Raw genomic sequence first — 24400 nt, forward strand, 5'->3', positions numbered from 1 at the left:
AGGTACTGAGTAAATAAATGTTTGGGCTTTATTTTCCACTTGGCAGTAGTTTGTTTTAAATTGTGACAGTTTCGTTTCTCTTCACTGCTGTGTGTGAGAGGGAGGGGCCGTTTTTGGCGCTCTTTGCTACGCATCAACAATTTCCAGTCAGCTATTATTATTTTTCCTGCATGATCCGGTTCACCTCTGACAGATCTCAGGGGTCTTCAAACTTCTTGAAGGGAGGTACATTCTCTCAGCAGAGCTGTGAGAATTTTTTATATTGACTGTGGATAAAGACGTTACTCAATAATTTTTATGTCAAATTTAGTTATGTTATCTTACTAATGGGAACAAAACCTTTGCTAAAAGTTGTGTTGTTTTAAAGTTGATGCTATAACTGTTTCTCAGTTCATTATCTCAACTGTCATTTAATCGTTTAAGTACCTCTTTGAGGCACAGTACGTTTTTGCTAAAAAAGATTATAACCAGGTTGCAAGTTATTGCTAGTGTGTTAAACATGTCTGACTCAGAGGAAGATATCTGTGTCATTTGTTCCAATGCCAAGGTGGAGCCCAATAGAAATTTATGTACTAACTGTATTGATGCTACTTTAAATAAAAGTCAATCTGTACAATGTGAACAAATTTCACCAATCTGCGAGGGGAGAGTTATGCCGACTAACTCGCCTCACGCGGCAGTACCTGCATCTCCCGCCCGGGAGGTGCATGATATTATGGCGCCTAGTACATCTGGGCGGCCATTACAGATAACATTACAAGATATGGCTACTGTTATGACTGAAGTTTTGTCTAAATTACCAGAACTAAGAGGCAAGCGTGATCACTCTGGGGTGAGAACAGAGTGCGCTGACAATACTAGGACCATGTCTGATACTGCGTCACAGCTTGCAGAGCATGAGGACGGAGAGCTTCATTCTGTGGGTGACGGTTCTGATCCAAACAGATTGGATTCAGATATTTCAAATTTTAAATTTAAATTGGAGAACCTCCGTGTATTACTAGGGGAGGTCTTAGCAGCTCTCAATGATTGTAACACCGTTGCAATACCAGAGAAACTATGTAGGTTGGATAAATACTTTGCGGTACCGGCGAGTACTGACGTTTTTCCTATACCTAAGAGATTAACTGAAATTGTTGCTAAGGAGTGGGATAGACCCGGTGTGCCGTTCTCACCCCCTCCAATATTTAGAAAGATGTTTCCAATAGACGCCACCACGCGGGACTTATGGCAAACGGTCCCTAAGGTGGAGGGAGCAGTTTCTACTCTAGCTAAGCGTACCACTATCCCGGTGGAGGATAGCTGTGCCTTTTCAGATCCAATGGATAAAAAATTAGAGGGTTACCTTAAGAAAATGTTTGTTCAACAAGGTTTTATTTTGCAACCCCTTGCATGTATCGCGCCGATTACGGCCGCGGCAGCATTTTGGATTGAGTCTCTGGAAGAGAACCTTAGTTCATCTACGCTAGACGACATTATGGACAGGCTTAGAGTCCTTAAACTGGCTAATTCATTCATTTCGGAGGCCGTAGTACATTTAACCAAACTTACGGCTAAGAACTCAGGATTCGCCATACAGGCACGTAGGGCACTGTGGCTAAAATCCTGGTCAGCTGATGTTACTTCTAAGTCCAAATTACTTAATATACCTTTCAAGGGGCAGTCCTTATTTGGGCCCGGTTTGAAAGAAATTATCGCTGACATTACAGGAGGTAAGGGCCACGCCCTACCTCAAGACAAAGCCAAAGCTAAGGCTAGACAGTCTAATTTTCGTCCCTTTCGGAATTTCAAAACAGGAGCAGCATCAACCTCCACTGCACCAAAACAGGAAGGAGCTGTTGCTCGTTACAGGCAAGGCTGGAAGCCCAACCAGTCCTGGAACAAGGGCAAACAGGCCAGGAAACCTGCTGCTGCCCCAAAGACAGCATGAACCGAGAGCCCCCGATCCGGGACCGGATCTAGTGGGGGGCAGACTTTCTCTCTTCGCCCAGGCCTGGGCAAGAGATGTTCAGGATCCCTGGGCGCTAGAGATCATATCTCAGGGATACCTTCTAGACTTCAAATTATCTCCCCCAAGAGGGAGATTTCATCTGTCAAGATTGTCAACAAACCAGATAAAGAGAGAAGCGTTTCTACGCTGTGTACAAGATCTGTTATTAATGGGAGTGATCCATCCGGTTCCGCGGTCGGAACAAGGACAAGGGTTCTACTCAAACCTGTTTGTGGTTCCCAAAAAAGAGGGAACTTTCAGACCAATCTTAGACTTAAAGATTCTAAACAAATTCCTAAGAGTTCCATCGTTCAAAATGGAAACTATTCGGACAATCTTGCCCATGATCCAAAAGGGTCAGTACATGACCACAGTGGATTTAAAAGATGCTTACCTTCACATACCGATCCACAAAGATCATCACCGGTATCTACGGTTTGCCTTCCTAGACAGGCATTACCAGTTTGTAGCTCTTCCATTCGGATTGGCTACGGCCCCAAGAATCTTCACAAAGATTCTAGGTGCCCTCCTGGCGGTACTAAGACCGCGAGGGATTTCGGTAGCTCCGTACTTAGACGACATTCTAATACAAGCTTCAAGCTTTCAAACTGCCAAGTCTCATACAGAGTTAGTTCTGGCATTTCTAAGGTCGCATGGATGGAAAGTGAACGAAAAGAAGAGTTCTCTTTTTCCTCTCACAAGAGTTCCATTCTTGGGGACTCTTATAGATTCTGTAGAAATGAAGATTTACCTGACAGAGGACAGGTTAACAAAGCTTCAAGATGCATGCCGTGTCCTTCATTCCATTCAACACCCGTCAGTAGCTCAATGCATGGAGGTGATCGGCTTAATGGTAGCGGCAATGGACATAGTACCTTTTGCACGCCTACACCTCAGACCGCTGCAATTATGCATGCTAAGTCAGTGGAATGGGGATTACTCAGATTTGTCCCCTACTCTGAATCTGAATCAAGAGACCAGAAATTCTCTTCTATGGTGGCTTCATCGGCCACACCTGTCCAGGGGGATGCCATTCAGCAGGCCAGACTGGACAATTGTAACAACAGACGCCAGCCTTCTAGGTTGGGGCGCTGTCTGGAATTCTCTGAAGGCTCAGGGATTATGGAATCAGGAGGAGAGTCTCCTTCCAATAAACATTCTGGAATTGAGAGCAGTTCTCAATGCCCTTCTGGCTTGGCCCCAATTAACAACTCGGGGGTTCATCAGGTTTCAGTCGGACAATATCACGACTGTAGCTTACATCAACCATCAGGGAGGGACAAAAAGCTCCCTAGCAATGATGGAAGTATCAAAGATAATTCGATGGGCAGAGTCTCACTCTTGCCACCTGTCAGCAATCCACATCCCGGGAGTGGAGAACTGGGAGGCGGATTTCTTGAGTCGCCAGACTTTTCATCCGGGGGAGTGGGAACTTCATCCGGAGGTCTTTGCCCAAATACTTCGACGTTGGGGCAAACCACAGATAGATCTCATGGCGTCTCGCCAGAACGCCAAGCTTCCTCACTACGGGTCCAGATCCAGGGATCCGGGAGCGGTTCTGATAGATGCTTTGACAGCACCTTGGAACTTCGGGATGGCTTATGTGTTTCCACCCTTCCCGCTGCTTCCTCGATTGATTGCCAAAATCAAACAGGAGAGAGCATCAGTGATTCTAATAGCACCTGCATGGCCACGCAGGACTTGGTATGCAGATCTAGTGGACATGTCATCCTGTCCTCCTTGGTCTCTACCTCTAAGACAGGACCTTCTGATACAGGGTCCGTTCAAACATCAAAATCTAACTTCTCTGAAGCTGACTGCTTGGAAATTGAACGCTTGATTTTATCAAAACGTGGTTTTTCTGAGTCGGTTATTGATACCCTGATACAGGCTAGGAAGCCTGTTACCAGAAAGATTTACCATAAAATATGGCGTAAATACCTATACTGGTGTGAATCCAAACGTTACTCCTGGAGTAAGGTTAGGATCCCTAGGATCTTGTCCTTTCTACAAGAAGGCTTAGAAAAGGGTTTATCGGCTAGTTCATTAAAGGGACAGATTTCAGCTCTGTCCATCTTGTTACACAGGCGTCTGTCAGAAAATCCAGACGTCCAGGCCTTTTGTCAGGCTTTAGCTAGGATCAAGCCTGTGTTTAAAGCTGTTGTTCCACCATGGAGTTTAAACTTAGTTCTTAACGTTTTACAGGGTGTTCCGTTTGAACCCCTTCATTCCATTGATATAAAATTGTTATCTTGGAAAGTTCTGTTTTTAATGGCTATTTCCTCGGCTCGAAGAGTCTCTGAGTTATCAGCATTACATTGTGATTCTCCTTATCTGATTTTTCACTCAGACAAGGTAGTTCTGCGTACTAAACCTGGGTTCTTACCTAAGGTAGTTACTAACAGGAATATCAATCAAGAAATTGTTGTTCCATCCTTGTGTCCAAATCCTTCTTCAAAGAAGGAACGTCTTCTACACAATCTGGATGTAGTTCGTGCCCTCAAGTTCTACTTGCAGGCAACTAAAGATTTTCGTCAATCTTCTTCCCTGTTTGTCGTTTATTCTGGACAGAGGAGAGGTCAAAAAGCTTCTGCTACCTCTCTCTCTTTTTGGCTTCGTAGCATAATACGTTTAGCCTATGAGACTGCTGGTCAGCAGCCTCCTGAAAGAATTACAGCCCACTCCACTAGAGCTGTGGCTTCCACTTGGGCCTTTAAGAATGAGGCCTCTGTTGAACAGATTTGCAAGGCTGCAACTTGGTCTTCGCTTCATACTTTTTCCAAATTTTACAAATTTGATACTTTTGCTTCTTCGGAGGCTATTTTTGGGAGAAAGGTTCTTCAGGCAGTGGTTCCTTCTGTATAATGAGCCTGCCTATCCCTCCCGTCATCCGTGTACTTTTGCTTTGGTATTGGTATCCCAGAAGTAATGATGACCCGTGGACTGATCACACATAACAGAAGAAAACATAATTTATGCTTACCTGATAAATTCCTTTCTTCTGTTGTGTGATCAGTCCACGGCCCGCCCTGTTTTTAAGGCAGGTAAATATTTTTTAAAATTATACTCCAGTCACCACTTCACCCCTGGTTACTCCTTTCTCGTTGATTCTTGGTCGAATGACTGGGACTGACGTAGAGGGGAGGAGCTATATGCAGCTCTGCTGGGTGAATCCTCTTGCATTTCCTGTTGGGGAGGAGTTATATCCCAGAAGTAATGATGACCCGTGGACTGATCACACAACAGAAGAAAGGAATTTATCAGGTAAGCATAAATTATGTTTTCTCATTGAGGGGGAGGTGTAAATTGTAGGTAATTTAAGGTGCTTAAAAAAAAGCTCTTGATTTCCAAAGCTGAATGCAGAAACTCTCCTTAATGATGTATTTATTATTTAAAGGAGGATTAACCCCTCAGTTGCCTGTGAGGACTTCAGTGCACTGAGCACAGTGTATTGCATCTATTTTTTTATTTTTCACATTGAAGAATAACCCAGAATCCCCTGCTCCAATGTAGACTGTGCTGGCTGTGGAGAAAAAAAATCCACCTAATTTACTTGGATGTTCCAATGTGCCTCACAATCATTTATTTGATATAATATTTACTTGATGGTGGGGCAGTTTTTACATTTTATATACCATAACTTATATAGTAGTTAGCAATGAAGGAGTAATTTCTTTTTTGTACGGAAAATAATAATGGTTGACAAGTTTATTATGTTTTTTTTTCTTCTTCTGAAAATAAAATGAATTGAAAGTGTAAGAAACGCTGCATATGTTGCTATGCGGAGCTGCTGTGAGAAAAGCCAGATTATTTATTGATTTTGTGCTGGAAATACATCAATTTTTATCCTAAAACCAGCGGTTCCTTATAGGTTAACACGGCACTGTTACCTCTTTGTTGATTCATGGAGCAAATATGAGGAATGATTCACCGTTTCGCAGTGAAGTAACGCAGTGTGATGCACACAGAATACACTGCAGACTGGCCAGGAGGAAATAAAAAACCCCCCACATGTGCAGAGAAGGGAGATCGTTTTCTGGTGTAAAGAATAAAGAATTCTAGTATTCTTAATATAAAGAAAGGAAAATGATGGCTTACATAAATCATGCAAAATAAATTAATAAATAAATACATAATGAAGTGTATATATATATATATATATATATATATATATATATAAAAATATTAATATGAAGAAACCTTTCCTACAAACGACCATTTAGCTTCTGTTTTCAGATTTGCTTTGCACTTTATGGCAGTAGTGTTTGAAACAATGTTTATAGCAGTATTATACATTGTTGCAATTTTTAATGTATCGTCCCTTTACGGATCACAGAATGCTTTTTACGTAGACTTAGGTGCAGTAATGCACTACTGGGAGCTAGCTGCTCACTTGATATATTGAGCTAGCTTCCATATATGTTCCTTCAGCAAATGATACTAAGAGAATGAAGCACAGTTCATAATATAAATAAAATATTTAAAATTGTATGTTTTATCTGAATCAGGAAAGACATTTTTTTGTTTTTCATGTCCATTTAATTTCATTTAAGCAACAGTGAAGTGAAATACAAAATGACTCTGCCAGCATAGGGGATATCTTTGTATTTATTTTCTTAGTTAGGGTATACTTAAAGGGACAGTCTAGTCAAAAATATTTCATGTCTTTCATGATTCAGATAGGGCATGTGATTTTAAACAACTTTCCAATTTACTTTTATCATCAATTTTGCTTTGTTCTCTTAGGTATTCTTAGTTGAAAGTTAAACCTAGGTAGGTCGTATGCTAATTTCAAATGCTGAAATAAAGTAAAGGGAGGTATTTGTAAACAATGTATTACACTCCAGTAGGTAAAATGGATCATTGGAAATAAATAAAAGGGGAGAAAAATGTAGGGATACTGCACCTATAAACAAAGCCATTCAGGTATGCATATTCCCGTAGGTAGAGGTTATGTGCATCTAAGTAGCCTATCTAGTTTGTTTAGTGACAGATGTATCAGACAGTTGTGCAGTTTGTACGCAGGAAGTAAATTATAGGACAAACAATATCACAGTTACTATTTTGCTGTAATATCCACATTTGTACATTTCTTTACAAATTGAGTTTGTGCTGGGATAGAAATCACACAACAGTCTTGTGCTCTACTGCTGAGCACTTAGAGATATACTGCTAGAGATGGATCCACCTCTTAGAAACACCTGCCTTGGAAGAACTTACTTATTCATGAGGAGTTCCAAGACAAGTAAGATATAGGCATCTATTTATCAACCTGTCAACTTACCTGCATTCAACAGCACCAATACGCTCGCCTAAGATCGCCTAAAATCGCTGCCGCGGACCTGAATACGTTCTCCAAAATTATCAAAAAAGCTGTCAAGAAGCCGCGCACCAAGTACGGGGCGATGAGCAGCGGATTGTTGTTAACTAACAGTCATCGATCTCGCTGCTCTTCGGCTTTTTTGGTACCCTGTCACTAAACACCCACACTATACTGTTTACCCCCTATACCGCCACTCCCGGACCCCGCCGCAACTCTAATAAATGTATTAACCCCTAAATTGCCGCTCACGGACCCCGCCGCAACTCTAATAAAGTGTTTAACCCCATAACCGCCACTCCCGGACCCCACCGCAACTAAATACAATTATTAACCCCCTAAACCGCCGCTCACGGACCCTGCCGCAACTAAATACAATTATTAACCCCTAAACAGTCGCTCCCGGAGCCCACCGCCACCACCTACATTTTATTTATTAACCCCTAATCTGCCCCCCTACACCACCGCCACCTACCTACATTTGTTAACCCCTAATCTGCCGCACCCAACGTCGCCTTCACTATATTAAATTTATTAACCCCTAAACCTAGTCTAACCCTAACACCCCCTAACTTAAATATAATTTAAATAAATCTAAATAAATATTCCTATCATTTAATAAATTATTCCTATTTAAAACTAAATACTTACCTGTAAAATAAACCCTAAGATAGCTACAATATAACTAATAGTTACATTGTAGCTATCTTAGGGTTTATTTTTATTTTACAGACAAGTTTGTATTTATTTTAACTAGGTAGAATAGTTATTAAATAGTTATTAACTATTTAATAGCTACCTAGCTAAAATAAATACACATTTAGCTGTAAAATAAAACCTAACCTAAATTACACTAACACCTAACACTACACTATAATTAAATAAATTAACTAAATTAAATACAATTAAAACAAATTATCTAAAGTACAAAAAAAACCAAACACTAAATTACAGAAAATAATAAAATAATTACAAGATTTTTAAACTAATTACACCTAATCTAATCCCCCTAACAAAATAAAAAAGCCCCCCCAAAATAAAAAAAGCCCTAACTTACACTAAATTACAAATGGCCCTTAAAAGGGCCTTTTGCGGGGCATTGCCCCAAAGTAATCAGCTCTTTTACGTGTAAATTTTTTTTTACAACCCCTCCAACATTAAAACCCACCACCCACACAACCAACCCTACTCTAAAACCCACCCAACCCCCCCCCCCCCTTAAAAAACCTAACACTAACCCCTTGAAGATCACTCTACCTTGAGAAGTCTTCACCCAACAGGGCCGAAGTCCTCCACGGAGCCGGCAGAAGTGGTCCTCCAGACGGCAGAAGTGGTCCTCCAGACTGCAGAAGTCTTCATCCAGGCGGCATCTTCTATCTTCATCCATCCGGTGCGGTTCGGCTCCATCTTCAAGAGATTCGACGCGGAGCATCCTCTTCTGACGACGGCGAATGAAGAATGAAGGTTCCTTTAAGTGATGTCATCCAAGATGGCGTCCCTTCAATTGCGATTGGCTGATAGAATTCTATCAGCCAATCGGAATTAAGGTAGGAAAAATCCTATTGGCTGATGCAATCAGCCAATAGGATTGAAGTTCAATCCTATTGGCTGATCCAATCAGCAAATAGGATTGAGCTTGAATTCTATTGGCTGATTGGATCAGCCAATAGGATTGAACTTCAATCCTATTGGCTGATTGCATCAGCCAATAGGATTTTTCCTACCTTAATTCCGATTGGCTGATAGAATTCTATCAGCCAATCGGAATTGAAGGGACGCCATCTTGGATGACGTCACTTAAAGGAACCTTCATTCTTCAGTCGTCGTCGTCAGAAGAGGATGCTCCGCGTCGGATGTCTTGAAGATGGAGCCGCTCCGCGCCGGATGGATGAAGATAGAAGATGCCGCCTGGATTAAGACTTCTGCCGTCTGGAGGACTACTTCTGCCCGTCTGGAGGACCACTTCTGCCGGCTTCGTGGAGGACTTTGGCCCGGTTGGGTAAAGACTTCTCAAGGTAGGGTGATCTTCAAGGGGTTAGTGTTAGGTTTTTTTAAGGGGGTATTGGGTGCGTTTTAGAGTAGGGTTGGTTGTGTGGGTGGTGGGTTTTAATGTTGGGGGGGTTGTAATTTTTTTTTACAGGTAAAAGAGCTGATTACTTTAGCGCAATGCCCCATAAAAGGTCCTTTTAAGGGCTATTTGTAATTTAGTGTAGGGTAGGGCTTTTTTTATTTTGGGGGGGCTTTTTTATTTTGTTAGGGGGATTAGATTAGGTGTTATTAGTTTAAAAATCTTGTAATTTTTTTATTATTTTCTGTAATTTAGTGGTTTTTTTTTTGTACTTTAGATAATTTTTTTTATTTGTATTTAATTGTATTTAGTTTAGTTAATTTATTTAATTATAGTGTAGTGTTAGGTGTAATTGTAACTTAGGTTAGGTTTTATTTTACAGGTATATTTGTATTTATTTTAACTAGGAAGTTATTAAATAGTTAATAACTATTTAATAACTATTGTACCTAGTTAAAATAAATACAAAGTTGCCTGTAAAATAAATATAAACCCTAAGATAGCTACAATGTAACTATTAGTTATATTGTAGCTATCTTAGGGTTTATTTTATAGGTAAGTATTTAGTTTTAAATAGGAATAATTTATTTAATGATAGGAATATTTATTTTGATTTATTTAAATTATATTTAAGTTAGGGGGTGTTAGGGTTAGGGTTAGACTTAGGTTTAGGTGGCGGCGGTGTAGGGGGTGGAAGATTAGGGGTTAATAAGTATAATGTAGGTGGCGGTGGGCTCCGGGAGCGGCGGTTTAGGGGTTAATAAGTTTATTTAGTTGCGGCGGGGTCCGGGAGCAGCGGTTTAGGGGTTAATAAGTTAATTTAGTTGCGACGGGGTCCGGGAGCGGCGGGATAGGGGTTAATAACTTTTATTTAGGTGGCGGCGGTGTAGGGGGCAGATTAGGGGTGTTTAGACTCGGGGTACATGTTAGGGTGTTAGGTGTAAACATTCCCATAGGAATCAATGGGATATTGGGCAGCAGCGAACAGAAGATTTCGCTGCTTTCCGACTCCCATTGATTCCTATGGCATGGAGGCGGCGGATTGAAAACCAGGTACACTGGGCCGGAATAGTGCCAAGCGTACCTGGTAGATTTTTGATAACTAGCAAAAGTAGTCAGATAGTGCCGAACTTGCGTTCGGAACATCTGTAGTGACGTAAGCATCGATCTGTGTCGGACTGAGTCCGGCGGATCTTATGTTACGTCACCAAATTCTACTTTTGCCGGTTTGTAGGGTTTGATAACTAAGGCGAATCAGGCTCGCCACAAATACGCTGCGGAATTCCAGCGTATTTGCGGTTGACGACTTGATAAATACAAGCCATAGAATTGAAGAGTTTGGACATAGAGTCCTGCTGATGATTTCAGGCAATGGGGCCGATTTATCAAGCTCCGTATGGAGATTGATGCTCCTTGGCTCGCCGGAAACAGAAGTTATGAAGCAGCGGTCTAAAGACTGCTGCTCCATAACTTGTCTGCCTGCTCTGAGGCCGCGGACAGAAATCAACCCAATTGAATACAATCGGTTTGATTGACACACCCTGCTATGGCTGCAAATCTGCAGGGGGCGGTATTGCACCAGCCATTCACAAGAACTGCTGGTGCAATGATAAATGCCGACAGCATATGCTACATTGTATCATGTCCGCTCGCACTATGTTAAATATTACCCAATGTGTTTACCAGTGTAGAGAATATTAGGAAATATTGATAAGGGGATTAGAGAGGTTCCACAGCAAAGCCTTTTGCCAGCAGGGAAATGTCCTTCCTGAACCTATCAGTACTGCACAGTGATGAGATGGGAAAATTAACCTTATTCACTGAGATTTTCTAACCTTCATGTGAAAATGAAAAATGTAATGAAACAAAGTGACTGGGCTGTAAGGAATCTCATTCATTGTGGACCCTGAGGCTCATTTGGTAATATGTATTGGATTTTTAATAAAGTGAAGGCACTCAGCCATGTAACAACTTTCCTATCATATTAAATGGCTGATTTCTAGATAATCTTATATGTGCTAACAAATCTTTTGGAATATGCTAGTTCTCACTTTTCTTGGCCAAAGATAGAGCTCTATTTAAAGTCACACAAAGTAAAATAAATAACAAATGAGTAGCACATAATCACATTGCAAAAGATCTGTGTGCTTGCTAAAATACTCCTTTGTAAGCTGTAATGCTGTTCATGGCCGGTAGTATTCATTTTTAGAAGTCAAAGTGTTTAACCTCCATTTTAGAGATAGGATTGAAGCAGTGATCACATGTGAGGGGGAACTGAGGTAACTTGAGCAGCCATGAAGATTTACTGTAACAGTGATATTTAACAGTTTGTGTTTTAACAAGTATGAGCCCCATTTAACAAAGCCCGGACGGACAGGGTTCGTTTACGCAAATCTGTCCTCCTGGTATCGCAGAAAGCAGGCAGCAAAACGTTTGCCGCGTTTAACAGTGCACAAGCACTTGCTTGTACTATGCCACCCCCTGCTCACTCTAGCCCAATAGCATGCAAGTAGGGGCTGTCAATCACGTGTTCCCTGGGGTGATTTTTATCGGCCAGGTAAAAGCTGGCATACAGGTCCAGAAACAGTCGTCTGATGACCGCTGCTTCTTAACTATTGAGCCTGCAGCGAAGGGCCTCCAAAGATGAATGCGCATCTTGATAAATGGAGCCTATATCTGTTTCTTGACAAGTTCTAAAAATCATTATGCATGTTTGTGTTTGTATGAAAGTTTTTACCTCACAGAATAAAGTTTTCCAGCAGCAATCTCTTCAGAAGTGATATTTAATAAACTTAGGACTTTGATAACTTATACAACATCCTATTAGCTAAAGAACATTTATTATTATATGTTAGCTGTTTGAATTGGAAATTACTACAAAACTGAATTGGACTGGCTGAGCAGTTTTTTTAGATCCTTAAAAAAAAAAAAAAAAAAAAGAGATTTTGTGTGTCTCCGTGTAGCTGTAGCATTTTTATTGTGCTCAGAGGAACTATAGCTAAGTTTAACTGTGCGTTTAACCCAATTTGTATGGGTTAAACACACAGTTATGTATAAATAATAGTGTAATATATAATACAATGCACTAACAGCATTTTATTTTAGCACATTTATGTCCCTTTAAGGCAATATTGGCTCAATAGCTTTGATGGAAGATAGGTGTGGTTAAAGCTAGTGGTTTCTACACACTTGAGAAAGGAAATAAAACCAAACAACCTCCAAAAAAAAAAAAAAAAAAAAAAAGGAAAATAAATAGAACTATTTTTTGGCTCTTGCATATTTAATGTTAACAAATATTGTATATATATTTATTTGATAGTATATTTTGTAGTAGAAAATTATATATATATATATATATATATATATATATATATATATATATATATATATATATATATACACACATATATATATACACACACACACAAGTTCTGAAATGATTTATCTTTGTTTCATTTTTTTACATCACAGAAACCTGACATTTTAACAGGGTTGTGTAGACTTTTTATATCCAATACATATATATATATATATATATATATATATATATATATATATATATATATATATATATATATATATATATATATATATATATATATATATATATATATATATAGCTTCTGACCCCACCCAGATCAAGTGAAAGTTGTCTCAGCTTAAACAACATCAGAAAGTAATATTTTTAATATTATAAATTTCCTAAGTTATATTGTGTGGTAATGAATAGTTCTAAAAATAATAGAGGGAATACAGAAATTTGATAATTGTTAGATCTAATTAAGGGAGTATAACTTAAGTTGTATGCAAGGTGTTAAATAACAAATCTATAAGTTAAATCATTTCCATAGAGAGATTGTTTATAAATTAATTTCAGCCACTCCTTTAATTTGTTTTTTTGGCACATGATATCTGTATTAAAAATGATTCTGTGACATAGGTTAGTGTAGCAGTCGTGTTTATGCTTTGCAGTGTGAGCACGGGGGTCCTGTTTCTCAGCAAAGTGGTTGATTATTTTTTTCATTGTGTTTTATGTACAGTACCTTTGGCAACGTGATATCATCTTGAAAGGTAGCACTTACCGTTATTGTTCTAAGATGGGTTAGGCCATTCATGTCTAGTTGGCTGTTGATTCCTTTTAACATGTAGGTGCTTTTGCCTGAGGAAACAGCATGGTTAGCTCTGAGAAACGCGTAGCGTGTTTTAATGATGCTATTTGCTCATTTTTATTTGTATACTGTTTTTAATACTTATTTTATAAAGTAAAAAATATTTTTATACTGGAGTCTCCTGTTCATCATTTATTGCCTTGAAGATCCTGAAACAGAGAACAACCTTGGTCTTGATGTGCGCTGGGCCACTTTAATATACCCAGCATGCTTCTATTGCACTACAGTGTGCTTTACACTTTGTGAGTATCCACCTGTTGGGAGCAGCTAGTGGGTATTTTATTACCTACTGATTTGCACTAGGAGTCGCCCTCTTTTTCTTTCCCATTTTGCCGTATGCTGTTGCTATGGAAAGGAAAACTGCTATCACATTTACTGTAAGGGCTAATATTTATGTCTTTCATATGTTTTTCATTTTTTAAAATAATTTAGGTACCAGATGTCATACTGATTTGTTATGAATGTAGAAAACTGTTAGGTCATGTGACATAATTGCTGCTGTATGTCAGTTTTTGAGCCATGATTCCAAATGGTAAAAGCATTGGGTTACACTTCTTTAATTATATATATTTTTTAAACAAGCCAGAAGATCCTAACCCCCTTCCCACACACACATTTATATATTTGGTTTTGGAAAGGCTCGTTAATCCAGTGTTTTATTTATAAGATGACTTACAACTTCCAATTGTCTTATGTTCTGAAATAAATTCATTAACCTCTCGACAACCTGCTCATCCTTATCAATACTAAGATTTGCAGGCTTCTTTCTGGTATTTTAAAAGGACAATCTGGACAAAAAAATATTAGTTAAAAAGAGTAGAATGTCTTTGTATAACTTTATTTACTCCAAAATGAAGCCTTAATTATATTATAATTTCTAGTTTGCTCCTACATTCCGACTGTGCCTGCAGATGGCAGTGTGTTGCAGTTTAAAGAGTACAGGTGTCATACGTTCTCCTAAGACCATCTGAAAGCTGATTGGCTACCATGCTTATGCACACTGTTCTAGAGCAGAGGTCTCTAGAATCCCTTATTCTGGGGGAAACTCCAAAATTGTCTTGTAGTCCTCTCTGCTTCCCTGCATGTCTACTTTTTAAAAGTTTGCCTGGAACAGGGATTTCTGTTCCAGCAAGTATTGACGATCAATATGAGCCCTGCTCATGTACCACTCATCCAATCCATTGACCATCCAGGGTTAAACAAAACTCAACCACGGGCCATCTGGATATTACCCTGCCAAACATTTTTTTCAGTTTCCAAAAACAAATTATTGGAATGTGCTCCAGAGGGCAGACTCAAGGTACATAGTTATTGAGGCTTATCTTTTGAGTGATAAAAATATGTGCACAATCTCAAAAAGAGCAAACGGTTGTGCAAATTTTAATTTTATTTCCACTTTGGTGATAGTTATTGCTGTTCCCTAATTTTTAGGTTTTGATGTTACTAATTAATCATTTCTTTTCTAGGAAGCACAGAAAGTCACAACTGCCCCCATCATCCAGGCTGATGGGGAATACAAACCAGCTGATGACAAGGATGAAGCTGTGGTGGCAGCCGCCGAGGTGGGATGGATGACATCTGTAAAAGACTGGGCTGGTGTAATGATTTCCGCCCAGACGTTAACAGGAAGAGTGCTGGTAGGTTTCTTTCTCATTCTTTAAAACTATTTTGTGCACACAAAACTTTTTTAGAAACCTGTCATTGGCTTATATTAAATAAAACTCTTTTGTGAAACGTAATATCTCACTGAATTATTAATTGGACCTGCTGCTTGTGCCAACTGCAAGATCAGCTCCATTATATTTTCTTGATTAATAGAATGGGTTCCACTGTCATGGATACTGGCATTATAATTATTATTATTATTATTATCGGTTATTTGTAGAGCGCCAACAGATTCCGCAGCCCTATAAACATAGGTGGTATACAAGGTAGCAATTATTGGGATCAAATGGGTAGAGGGCCCTACCTAGAGTCGCACTGTTGCAGTCAGCTTTTATGAAGGTTATCTGCAAGCAGTTGGGCTCTTAGGCTTACATTCTAAGAAGGTTCATGACAGATAGCAATGGAGGAGAGGAACTGGTATAAAGAAAGGTTAGAGTAGGTTGTACGTATCCCTGAACAGAAGAGTCCTTAGGGAGTGCTTGAAGCTTTCAAAACTAGGGGAGAGTCTTGTGGAGCGAGGCAGAGGGTTCCACAAGATGGGAGCCAGTCTGGACAAGTCCTGTAAACAGGAATGTGATGAGATAACAAGAGAGCAGGAGAGTAGGAGGTCATGAGCGGAGTGAAAGGGATGGGAGGGAGAGTATCTGGAGACTACGTCTGAGATATAGGGTGGAGCAGTGCAGTTGAGGGCTTTGTATGTCAGAGTCAGAATTTTGTGTTTAATCCTGGAAGCAAGAGGAAGCCAGTGAAGGGATTGGCAGAGAGGTGCAGCAGATGAAGAGCGACGTGTAACGAAGATGAACCTGGCAGAGGCATTCATTATGGATTATAAAGGAGCTAGACGGCAGCTAGGGAGACCAGAGAGGACGGAGTTGCAATAGTCAAGGCGGGAAAGGAGGAGAGAGTGGATTAAAATCTTAGTTGTGTCTTGTGTAAGGAAATGTCTAATTTTAGAAATGTTTTTAGGGTGGAAGTGGCAGGATTTAGCCAAGGCCTGAATGTGAGGAGTGAAAAAAAGACCTGAGTCAAGTGTGACCCCAAGACATCGGGCATGCAGGGTAGGGGTAATGATGGAGCTGTCGACAGTTATAGAGAGATGGGGGATGGAGATATTAGAAGAAGGGGGAAAAATAAGGAGCTCAGTTTTAGAGAGATTTAGCTTAAGGTAGTAAAAGGACATCTTGGAAGAGATGTGAGACAGACAGTTAGTGACACGGGTTAACAAGGAAGGAGATAGGTCTGGAGCAGAGATGTAGATTTGAGTGTCGTCGGCATACAAATGATATTGAAACCCATGGGACTTTATTAGGGAACCTAATGATGACATGTAGATTGAGATGAGAAGGGGACAGAGGACAGAGCCTTGCTGTACCAAAACAGAAAGTGGTAACGGGGCAGAGGAAGCCCCAGAGAAGGCTACACTAAAAGTACGGTTAGACAGGTAGGAAGAAAACAACGAGAGGGCTGTGTCACAAATGCAGAAGGATTGGAACGATTGCTGTCTCTGTGGATTGGTGGGGGCGAAATCCAGATTGCAGTGGGTCAAGGAGGGAGTTTAGTGTAAGGAAATGGGATAGACGTTCATATACTAGCTTTTCAAGAAACTTTGAGGCAAGAGGGAGTAGGGAAATAGGGCATTAGTTGGATGGGGAGGTTGGATCTATAGAAGGTTTTTTGAGGATATGTGTGACCATTGCATGTTTTAGAGATGAGGGAAATATACCGGTGCTGAGGGAGAGGTTGAAAATGTGTGTGAATATAGGGATAAGGGTAGAAGAGAGGGAGGGGATTAGCTGTCAGGGGATGGGGTCAAGGGGACAGGTAGTGAGGTGAGAGCGCAGTATAAGTGCAGAAACTTCTTCCTCAGTAACGGGCGAAAGAGCTAAATATATGGCTATGCGGGTTTTGGTTAATTAGAAAAAGAGGGGGTGAATATAGTGAAGCACCTACAAATAATACTATTTTAGGCTTAAAATTTAAATATATACAAGCTAGTGGTCCCAAATATATATATATAGATATGCAAAAATATTAAAATAATAATAGCAATAAAGTTATATCTATACACTGATGCCAATAAGGAATTTCTGCAATACCCCAAACTATATGTGTGTTAATGTGCCAACCTGCAGGGTGTTTATACGAGTGGATAAATGAATTAGATCTCAGACAGCCAATGCTTAAAAATATGTAATATTTTATTATAACAATAAAAATAGAATTCCTGATTAAAATCAAATTAATTCATGCATGATTCTAAATATATTAAAAATCCTAAAATCTCCAATTGTGGATATACACGTAGAAAAAAGGGGGATTTTTTTGTACACACTAATTTGAAAAAAGATGTAGATGTCCCAATGAGTGTGTTTAATAAACACACTTATTGAGACACTAAGGAACTGTGCATAGTGTGGAAAATACCAGTGTTAAGAAGCACTGAATGACACTCATCTACATCTTTTTCCAATTTAGTGTGTACAAAAAAATCCCCCTTTTTTCTACGTGTATATCCACAATTGGAGATTTTAGGATTTTTAATATATTTAGAATCATGCATGAATTAGTTAAACGCTTTATTAAATATGAATATTGCACAAATATGTGTTTACACGTTTTTATCTACTTAATAGCAAAGGGCTCCAATGCACTTCTATATATGATTGTATACATATGTATTTATGTGTTTATATGTCTGTAAATACATATGTACACATATATAGACATACTATATATATATTATAATAAATAAAACTCTGACAAACTTACTCACATTCCTCTTGCATCAAAAGCCACTACCCCTTTCACTTGTGCTCTCTAGAACTCTCGCTCTGTTTGCAACAAACTCACTTCTATACATGACCTCCTTATCTCCCACTCCCTCAACCTTCTGGCCCTAACAGAAACCTGGCTCTCTCCCCTAGACACAGCATCCACTGCTGCTCTGTCACATGGGGGTCTCCACTTTAGCCACACTCCTAGGTCTGGTAATAGACAAGGAGGTGGTGTAGGTATTTTACTTTCCTCTCGTCGCACCTTTCAACCAATACATCCCATCTCTTCCCTCACATTTTCCTCATTCGAAACCCACATGATTCGCTTATTCTCTCCTCTTTCTATACGTGTTGCAGTCATATACCGTCCTCCTGGCTCCTCAACTCAATTTCTAGATCACTTGGCTGCCTGGCTACCTTATTTCCTTTCCTCAGACACCCCTTCCCTCATTCTTGGTGACTTTAACATCCCTTTTGACAATCCCACTGCCTCCTCTGCAAAACAACTTCTGCAACTCACTTCCTCTTTCGGTTTGTCACAATGGACTGATTCTTCCACTCACAATGATGGTCACTCCCTTGACCTGATCTTTAGCTATCGATGCACTCTCTCAAACTTCACAAACTCCCCCTTTCCTTTTTCTGACCACCATCTCCTTACTTGCAACATATCATCCCTCCTTACAACTCTCCCTCCTTCTGCTCCTCACACCAAACTTCACAGAAGCATTATTTCATTAGATCAACAACAGCTTTCTAATTCCCTCAAACCTCTCCTCTCATCCTTCTCCTCCTTTTCCTGCCCTGACCACTCTATCTGCCACTATAATTCCACCCTTACATCCGTCCTTGACAATCTCGCCCCGCTTACCATAGCTCGGAAATCAAACACTCATCCTAAGCCCTGGCATACTCCTCTAACACGATACCTACGCAGATGATCCTGTACTGCTGAGCGGCACCGGAGAAAATCTAGGAGTTCAGCTGATTTTCAACATTACAAATTTATCTTGAACTCCTACTACTCTGCCCTTAATTTCCATAAGCAACACTACTTCTTCACTCTTATCTCTAATCTTTCTTCAAACCCAAAATGTTTGTTCTCCACTTTCAATACTCTTCTCCGCCCTCCCCCACCTCCTAATACAACTTCTCTGTCAGCTCAAGACTTTGCCAACCACTTCAATAACAAAATCTACTCCATCAGAAATGAAAACAGCTCTCAACATAATTCCATTCTCTCACCCCCTCAAATGCTCTCAATCAACCACAACCCACATAACCTTAAACTTAGCTCATTTTCCCCTGTTACTGAGGAAGAAGTTTCGGCACTTATACTGCGCTCTCACCTCACTACCTGTCCCCTTGACCCTATCCCCTCACAGCTACTCCCCTCCCTCTCTGCCACCCTTACCCCTATACTCACACTCTTCAAACCTCTCCCTCAGCACTGGTATATTTCCCTCATCGCTGAAACATGCACTGGTCACACCTATCCTCAAAAAACCTTCCCTTGATCCTACCTCCCCATCCAACTACCGCCCTATTTCCCTACTCCCTCTTGCATCAAAGCTTCTCGAAAAACTAGCTTATGCACACCTATCCCATTTCCTTACAACAAACTCCCTCCTTGACCCATTGCAATCTGGATTTCGTCCCCATCACTCCACAGAGACAGCAATTGTTAAGGTTACCAACGACCTACTTACAGCAAAATCAAAAGGCCACTTCTCTCTGCTTATCCTCCTTGATCTGTCCGCAGCCTTTGACACAGTTGACCACCCTCTTTTGCTCCAAACCCTCCAATCCTTCGGCATCTGTGACACAGCCCTCTCGTGGCTCTCTTCCTACCGGTCAAACTGTAACTTTAGTGTAGCCTTCTCTGGGGCCTCCTCTGCACCGTCACCACTTTCTGTCGGAGTACTGCAAGGCTCTGTCCTCAGTCCCCTTTTCTTCTCAATCTACACGTCATCACTAGGTTCCCTAATAAAGTCCCACCGTTTACAATATCATTTGTATGCCGATGACACCCAAATCTACTTCTCTGCACCAGACCTATCTCCTTCCTTGCTATCCCGTGTCACTAACTGTCTTTCTCACATCTCTAACTGGATGTCCTCTCACTACTTCAAGCTAAATCTCTCCAAAACTGAGCTAATTATTTTCCCCCTGTGACAGATACCCCAGCTACCCTGCCAATCCTTCTTTGGCTGTTTTCCCAGGAAAGGCAGTCTCACGGTCCACCGAACCTGGAATCTCGTGTCATTCGTGAGGAGGACCTTTCCATTTTCCTGCTCCTGTTGAAGAGCCTCCCACCAGAGGTCTCGGGGGGCAAGGTTTCTCCATGCCAGAACGTCCTGTTCCGAACAAGGATAATTTGTTCTGGTCAGCATCTTTTGTACTCTCCCTAAGAACTCTGCCTCCATATTTACCGGGTACTGTGGTACATCTCCTCTGTCAGCAGAAACTGTGTGAAAGAAGCAGATCCCACCGCTGCCAGCCAATGTGACGGATACCCCAGCTACCCCGACTGGGTAGCTCCGACAAAAGGGGTCCTGCTTCCTCCCTGCCGACTGCAGCTATGTAGCTGGCAAGTGACCACAGCCTGTAGCCACCCCTGATGCCCGACAGCATCAGCACCCAGGGTCCCACCCTGTGGCAGACTCCCGCTACCCGGACTGGGTAGCTCTGCCTGATGATCTTTTCTCTGCCTGGAACAGGCTGCTATCTAGCCCAGGAAAGTGATTTTAGCTGGAGCCAACCCAAATAACTAGACAGACTAGCATTCAGGTTACACAAGAACTGATTTTATTGAAAACATGCACTCCTTTTATACAGACAGCTTGATAAGACCCTGGACAATCCCACTATTTTCCCGCCATTCCCGCCCCTCCAGACAGCCCGGCACCTCCATAGGAGCCACAGTCCCACATAATTCCAATACATATGGGTGGCGGTTTCGGGGTGATCTCGGTGGAGCGGCGGCACTTTCAGGGTGTCATTTTAAAGCTCTCGGTCCCCAGATTTCACAGTCCAAATCAGCATTATTCGTTACTGGGGACCAGAGTTACAGTCCGTTGAAGTTATGGGGTTAGGGTGTCAAAAACCCCCGGTTCCCAAAGGAGCTCCCCTCCGGCAATTCCACCACCCCTTGTACTCCCCAGGGGCTACTAATCCCAAAAAGAGCGGAGCTCTGGGGCACATGGTTGCTGGAGCGACCTGGGTTAAAGTTAGCGGGTGTTCTGCTGTCCTGTGGCCGACCGGGAGTTCCAGGAACCTGGCCAGCCTGAGAGGGGTTGAGCAGGTGTCCGTTGTGAGGCGGCCGACCGGGAGTTCCAGGAGCCCGGCCAGCCTAGGAGGGTTTTCCTGGTCATAAACCAACTCTTCTCTGAACACAAAAACAAGCCAAAACAAAGCAAACAAACAGCTTCCAGAGATGGTGGTTGCTCTGAGGAGCCCAAAACCACTGAGAAACAACAGGGGTTAGGTTGTAGGGGGGTGGGGGATAGCCTTAGCCGCCTGGTATCCGTGACACCCCCTTCTTCTAAACTCTCCACCCCCAATCTCTCTATAACTGTTGACAACTCCATCATTACCCCTACCCCGCATGCCCGATGTCTCGGGGTCACATTTGACTCAGATCTTTCTTTCACTCCTCACTTTCAGTCATTGGCTAAAGCCTGCCGCTTCCACCTTAAAAACATCTCTAAAATTAGACACTTCCTTACAAAAGACACAACTAAGATTTTAATCCACTCTCTCATTCTTTCCCGCCTCGATTACTGCAACTCTGTCCTCTCTGGTCTCCCCACCTGCCGCCTAACTCCTTTACAATCCATAATGAATGCCCCTGCCAGACTCATCTTCCTTACATGTCGCTCTTCATCTGCTGCACCTTTCTGCCAATCCCTTCACTGGCTTTCTCTTGCCTCTAGGATCAAACACAAAATTCTCATTCTGACATACAAAGCCCTCAACTGCACTGCTCCCCCCTATATCTCAGACCTTGTCTCCAGATACTCTCCCTCCGTCCCCTTCGCTCTGCTCACGACCTCCTACTCTCCTCCTCTCTTGTCACCTCATCACACTCCCATTTACAGGACTTCTCCAGACTGGCTCCCTTCTTGTGGAACTCTCTGCCTCGCTCCACAAGACTCTCTTCTAGTTTTAAAAGCTTCAAGTGCTCCCTAAATACTATACTGTTCAGGGATGCATACAACCTACGCTAACCTTTCCTAATACCAGTTCCTCTCCTCCATTGCTATCCCCTGAACCCCCTTAGCATGTAAGCCTAAGAGTCCAGCTGTTTGTAGATCACCTTCTTAAGAGCTGACTACAACAGTGCAACTCTTGGCAGGGCCCTCTACCCATTTGATCCCTAGAATTGTTTTGTTGTACTCCGCATTTGTTTATAGCGCTGCGGAATCTGTTGGTGCTCTACAAATAACCGATAATAATAATAATAATAATTTTCAGTAAAACTATACTTTGTAATGTGTTTTGTGACACTTTTATGCTTTCCAAAACAGTTAACCAGAGCTCTGAAGTTGCGGTATTCATCCTAGTGTAAATTGTGCTCAAGCGATCGTCTTCACTTTCAGCTCATAACACGAGCAATAAGCCCGACGAGTGCAAACCCCTTATCGCTTAGGTGCAAAATTTTCTCTCCACTCGTAATTTAGCCCTATAAAAGATAGGTTAGTAAAGCATCAATCAATTTCAAACATGATCTTTTGTCTTAATTATGATGTCCTAACAAGTATATGCGGATACAGCCCATTGAGAGACAGACACTGACAGTTGTGAGCAGTGGCAGAAGCTTGCAGCAGTTATACTTTTAAGCAATCAAAACTTGGGTCTGACTCATTGTTGATGACCTGTTTAAGAATATTAAATGTATTCCTCATCTAGAAGTCAGTATTTTTCCAGCCATGATTTAGCCATAAGAAAACACCCTTCCCAGCGTTGAGTCATTGAGGTTTTCTTAAGTTTCTTTGATTAGAGAGCAACTGCCCATTTATCTCCAAGAAAAGCATCTAGTGGTAACTTTCATTTTCCACCTATATGGCCTGGATTGGTTATATAAATCATGTTTGCTAATAAACGAACATTCTTCATCACCTTTGTTAGAAATGGCAAGATCCAGTAAAAATATATTTCTACTCTGCTGTTTTAGTGGGAGTGAAGTTAATGCTGTAAACCAATGCTACAGCACCCCTAGTGGAGTATTTTATTATGTCAGAAGTCTTTGTTTTAATAATAATAAAAATACATCAAATGTTCTTAAATTGATATTTATAAAGGAGATGTGCTCATTGGAGCTCAGGAGCATGCATGTATCTTTAGCAATATATAGCAGCAGTGTTTACAACAAAGGTTGTAACAATGTTATACATTGTTGCAAAGACTGATGCTATAGAGTGCTTATATGAGCTCCGGAGCGTGCAGGTATCTTTAGCACTATATGGCATCAGTGTTTGTAGCCATTTTATGCAAAGTTGCAAATGCTGCTGCCATAGAGTGCTAAAGACGTGCTTGCTCCTTATCTCCTATGAGCATACTGTGTTTATGCAGTCTCACTGTACTATGTTTATTCAATCTGACTGTGCTAACTGTGTTTATGCAATCTGACTGTAGTTACTGTGTTTATGCACTAAGTGGATTTATGTAGTCTCACTGTACTAAGTTTGTTTTATGCAATCTGACTGTACTAACTGTGTTTATGTAGTCTCACTGTACTAACTGTGTTTATGCAATCTGACTGTACTAACTGTGTTTATATAGTCTGACTGTACTAATTGTGTTTATGCAGTCTGGCTGTACTAACTGTGTTTATATAGTCTCACTGTACTAACTGTGTTTATGTAGTCTCACTGTACTAACTGTGTTTATGCAATCTGACTGTACTAACTGTGTTTATATAGTCTGACTGTACTAATTGTGTTTATGCAGTCTGGCTGTACTAACTGTGTTTATGCAATCTCACTGGTCTAACTGTGTTTATGCAATCTCACTGGTCTAACTGTGTTTATCCAATCTCACTGTACTAACTGTGTGTGATGATAGCAGGATGTGATGTCACTAGCATGTGGGCGGGGCTTAGGTCCGGTGTCTGTGTCGCAGTTAGTTTAGTACAATCAACCTGTCTGGATGTGTATTGCTATGCTCTGTAATAAAATAGAGTTGTACCATCATTGCTGTGTCCTGCATATGTCCTGCATCTCATGACATGGTGTCAGAAGTTCTGGACTACGCTTCTGTTTCTGATGATGACGATGTCAAAGTTTACCCCACCTGAGCCTTTTGACTTTTCTCAGCCTGCAGCTTGGCCCACATGGCGTCAGCGGTTTCAGCGCTTCAGGATTGCATCCAAACTGAACAAGGAGAGTGGTGAAGTACAAGTTAATTCTCTTT

General features: G+C 41.1%; 1 protein-coding gene across 9 annotated transcripts in view; it reads left to right on the top strand.

Moving 5' to 3' along the window:
* KCNMA1 (potassium calcium-activated channel subfamily M alpha 1) overlaps positions 1–24400 on the top strand; it is a 940359-nt gene that overhangs the window by 279835 nt on the left and 636124 nt on the right. For all 9 annotated transcript variants that reach the window (XM_053692132.1, XM_053692131.1, XM_053692126.1 and 6 more), the window contains exon 2: positions 15014–15184. In XM_053692132.1, coding sequence (XP_053548107.1) covers positions 15014–15184 — 171 coding nt within the window. The remainder of the gene's footprint in view (positions 1–15013; positions 15185–24400) is intronic.

The sequence above is a fragment of the Bombina bombina genome, chromosome 9 (genome assembly GCF_027579735.1).
Source record: "Bombina bombina isolate aBomBom1 chromosome 9, aBomBom1.pri, whole genome shotgun sequence".
NCBI lineage: Eukaryota > Metazoa > Chordata > Amphibia > Anura > Bombinatoridae > Bombina > Bombina bombina.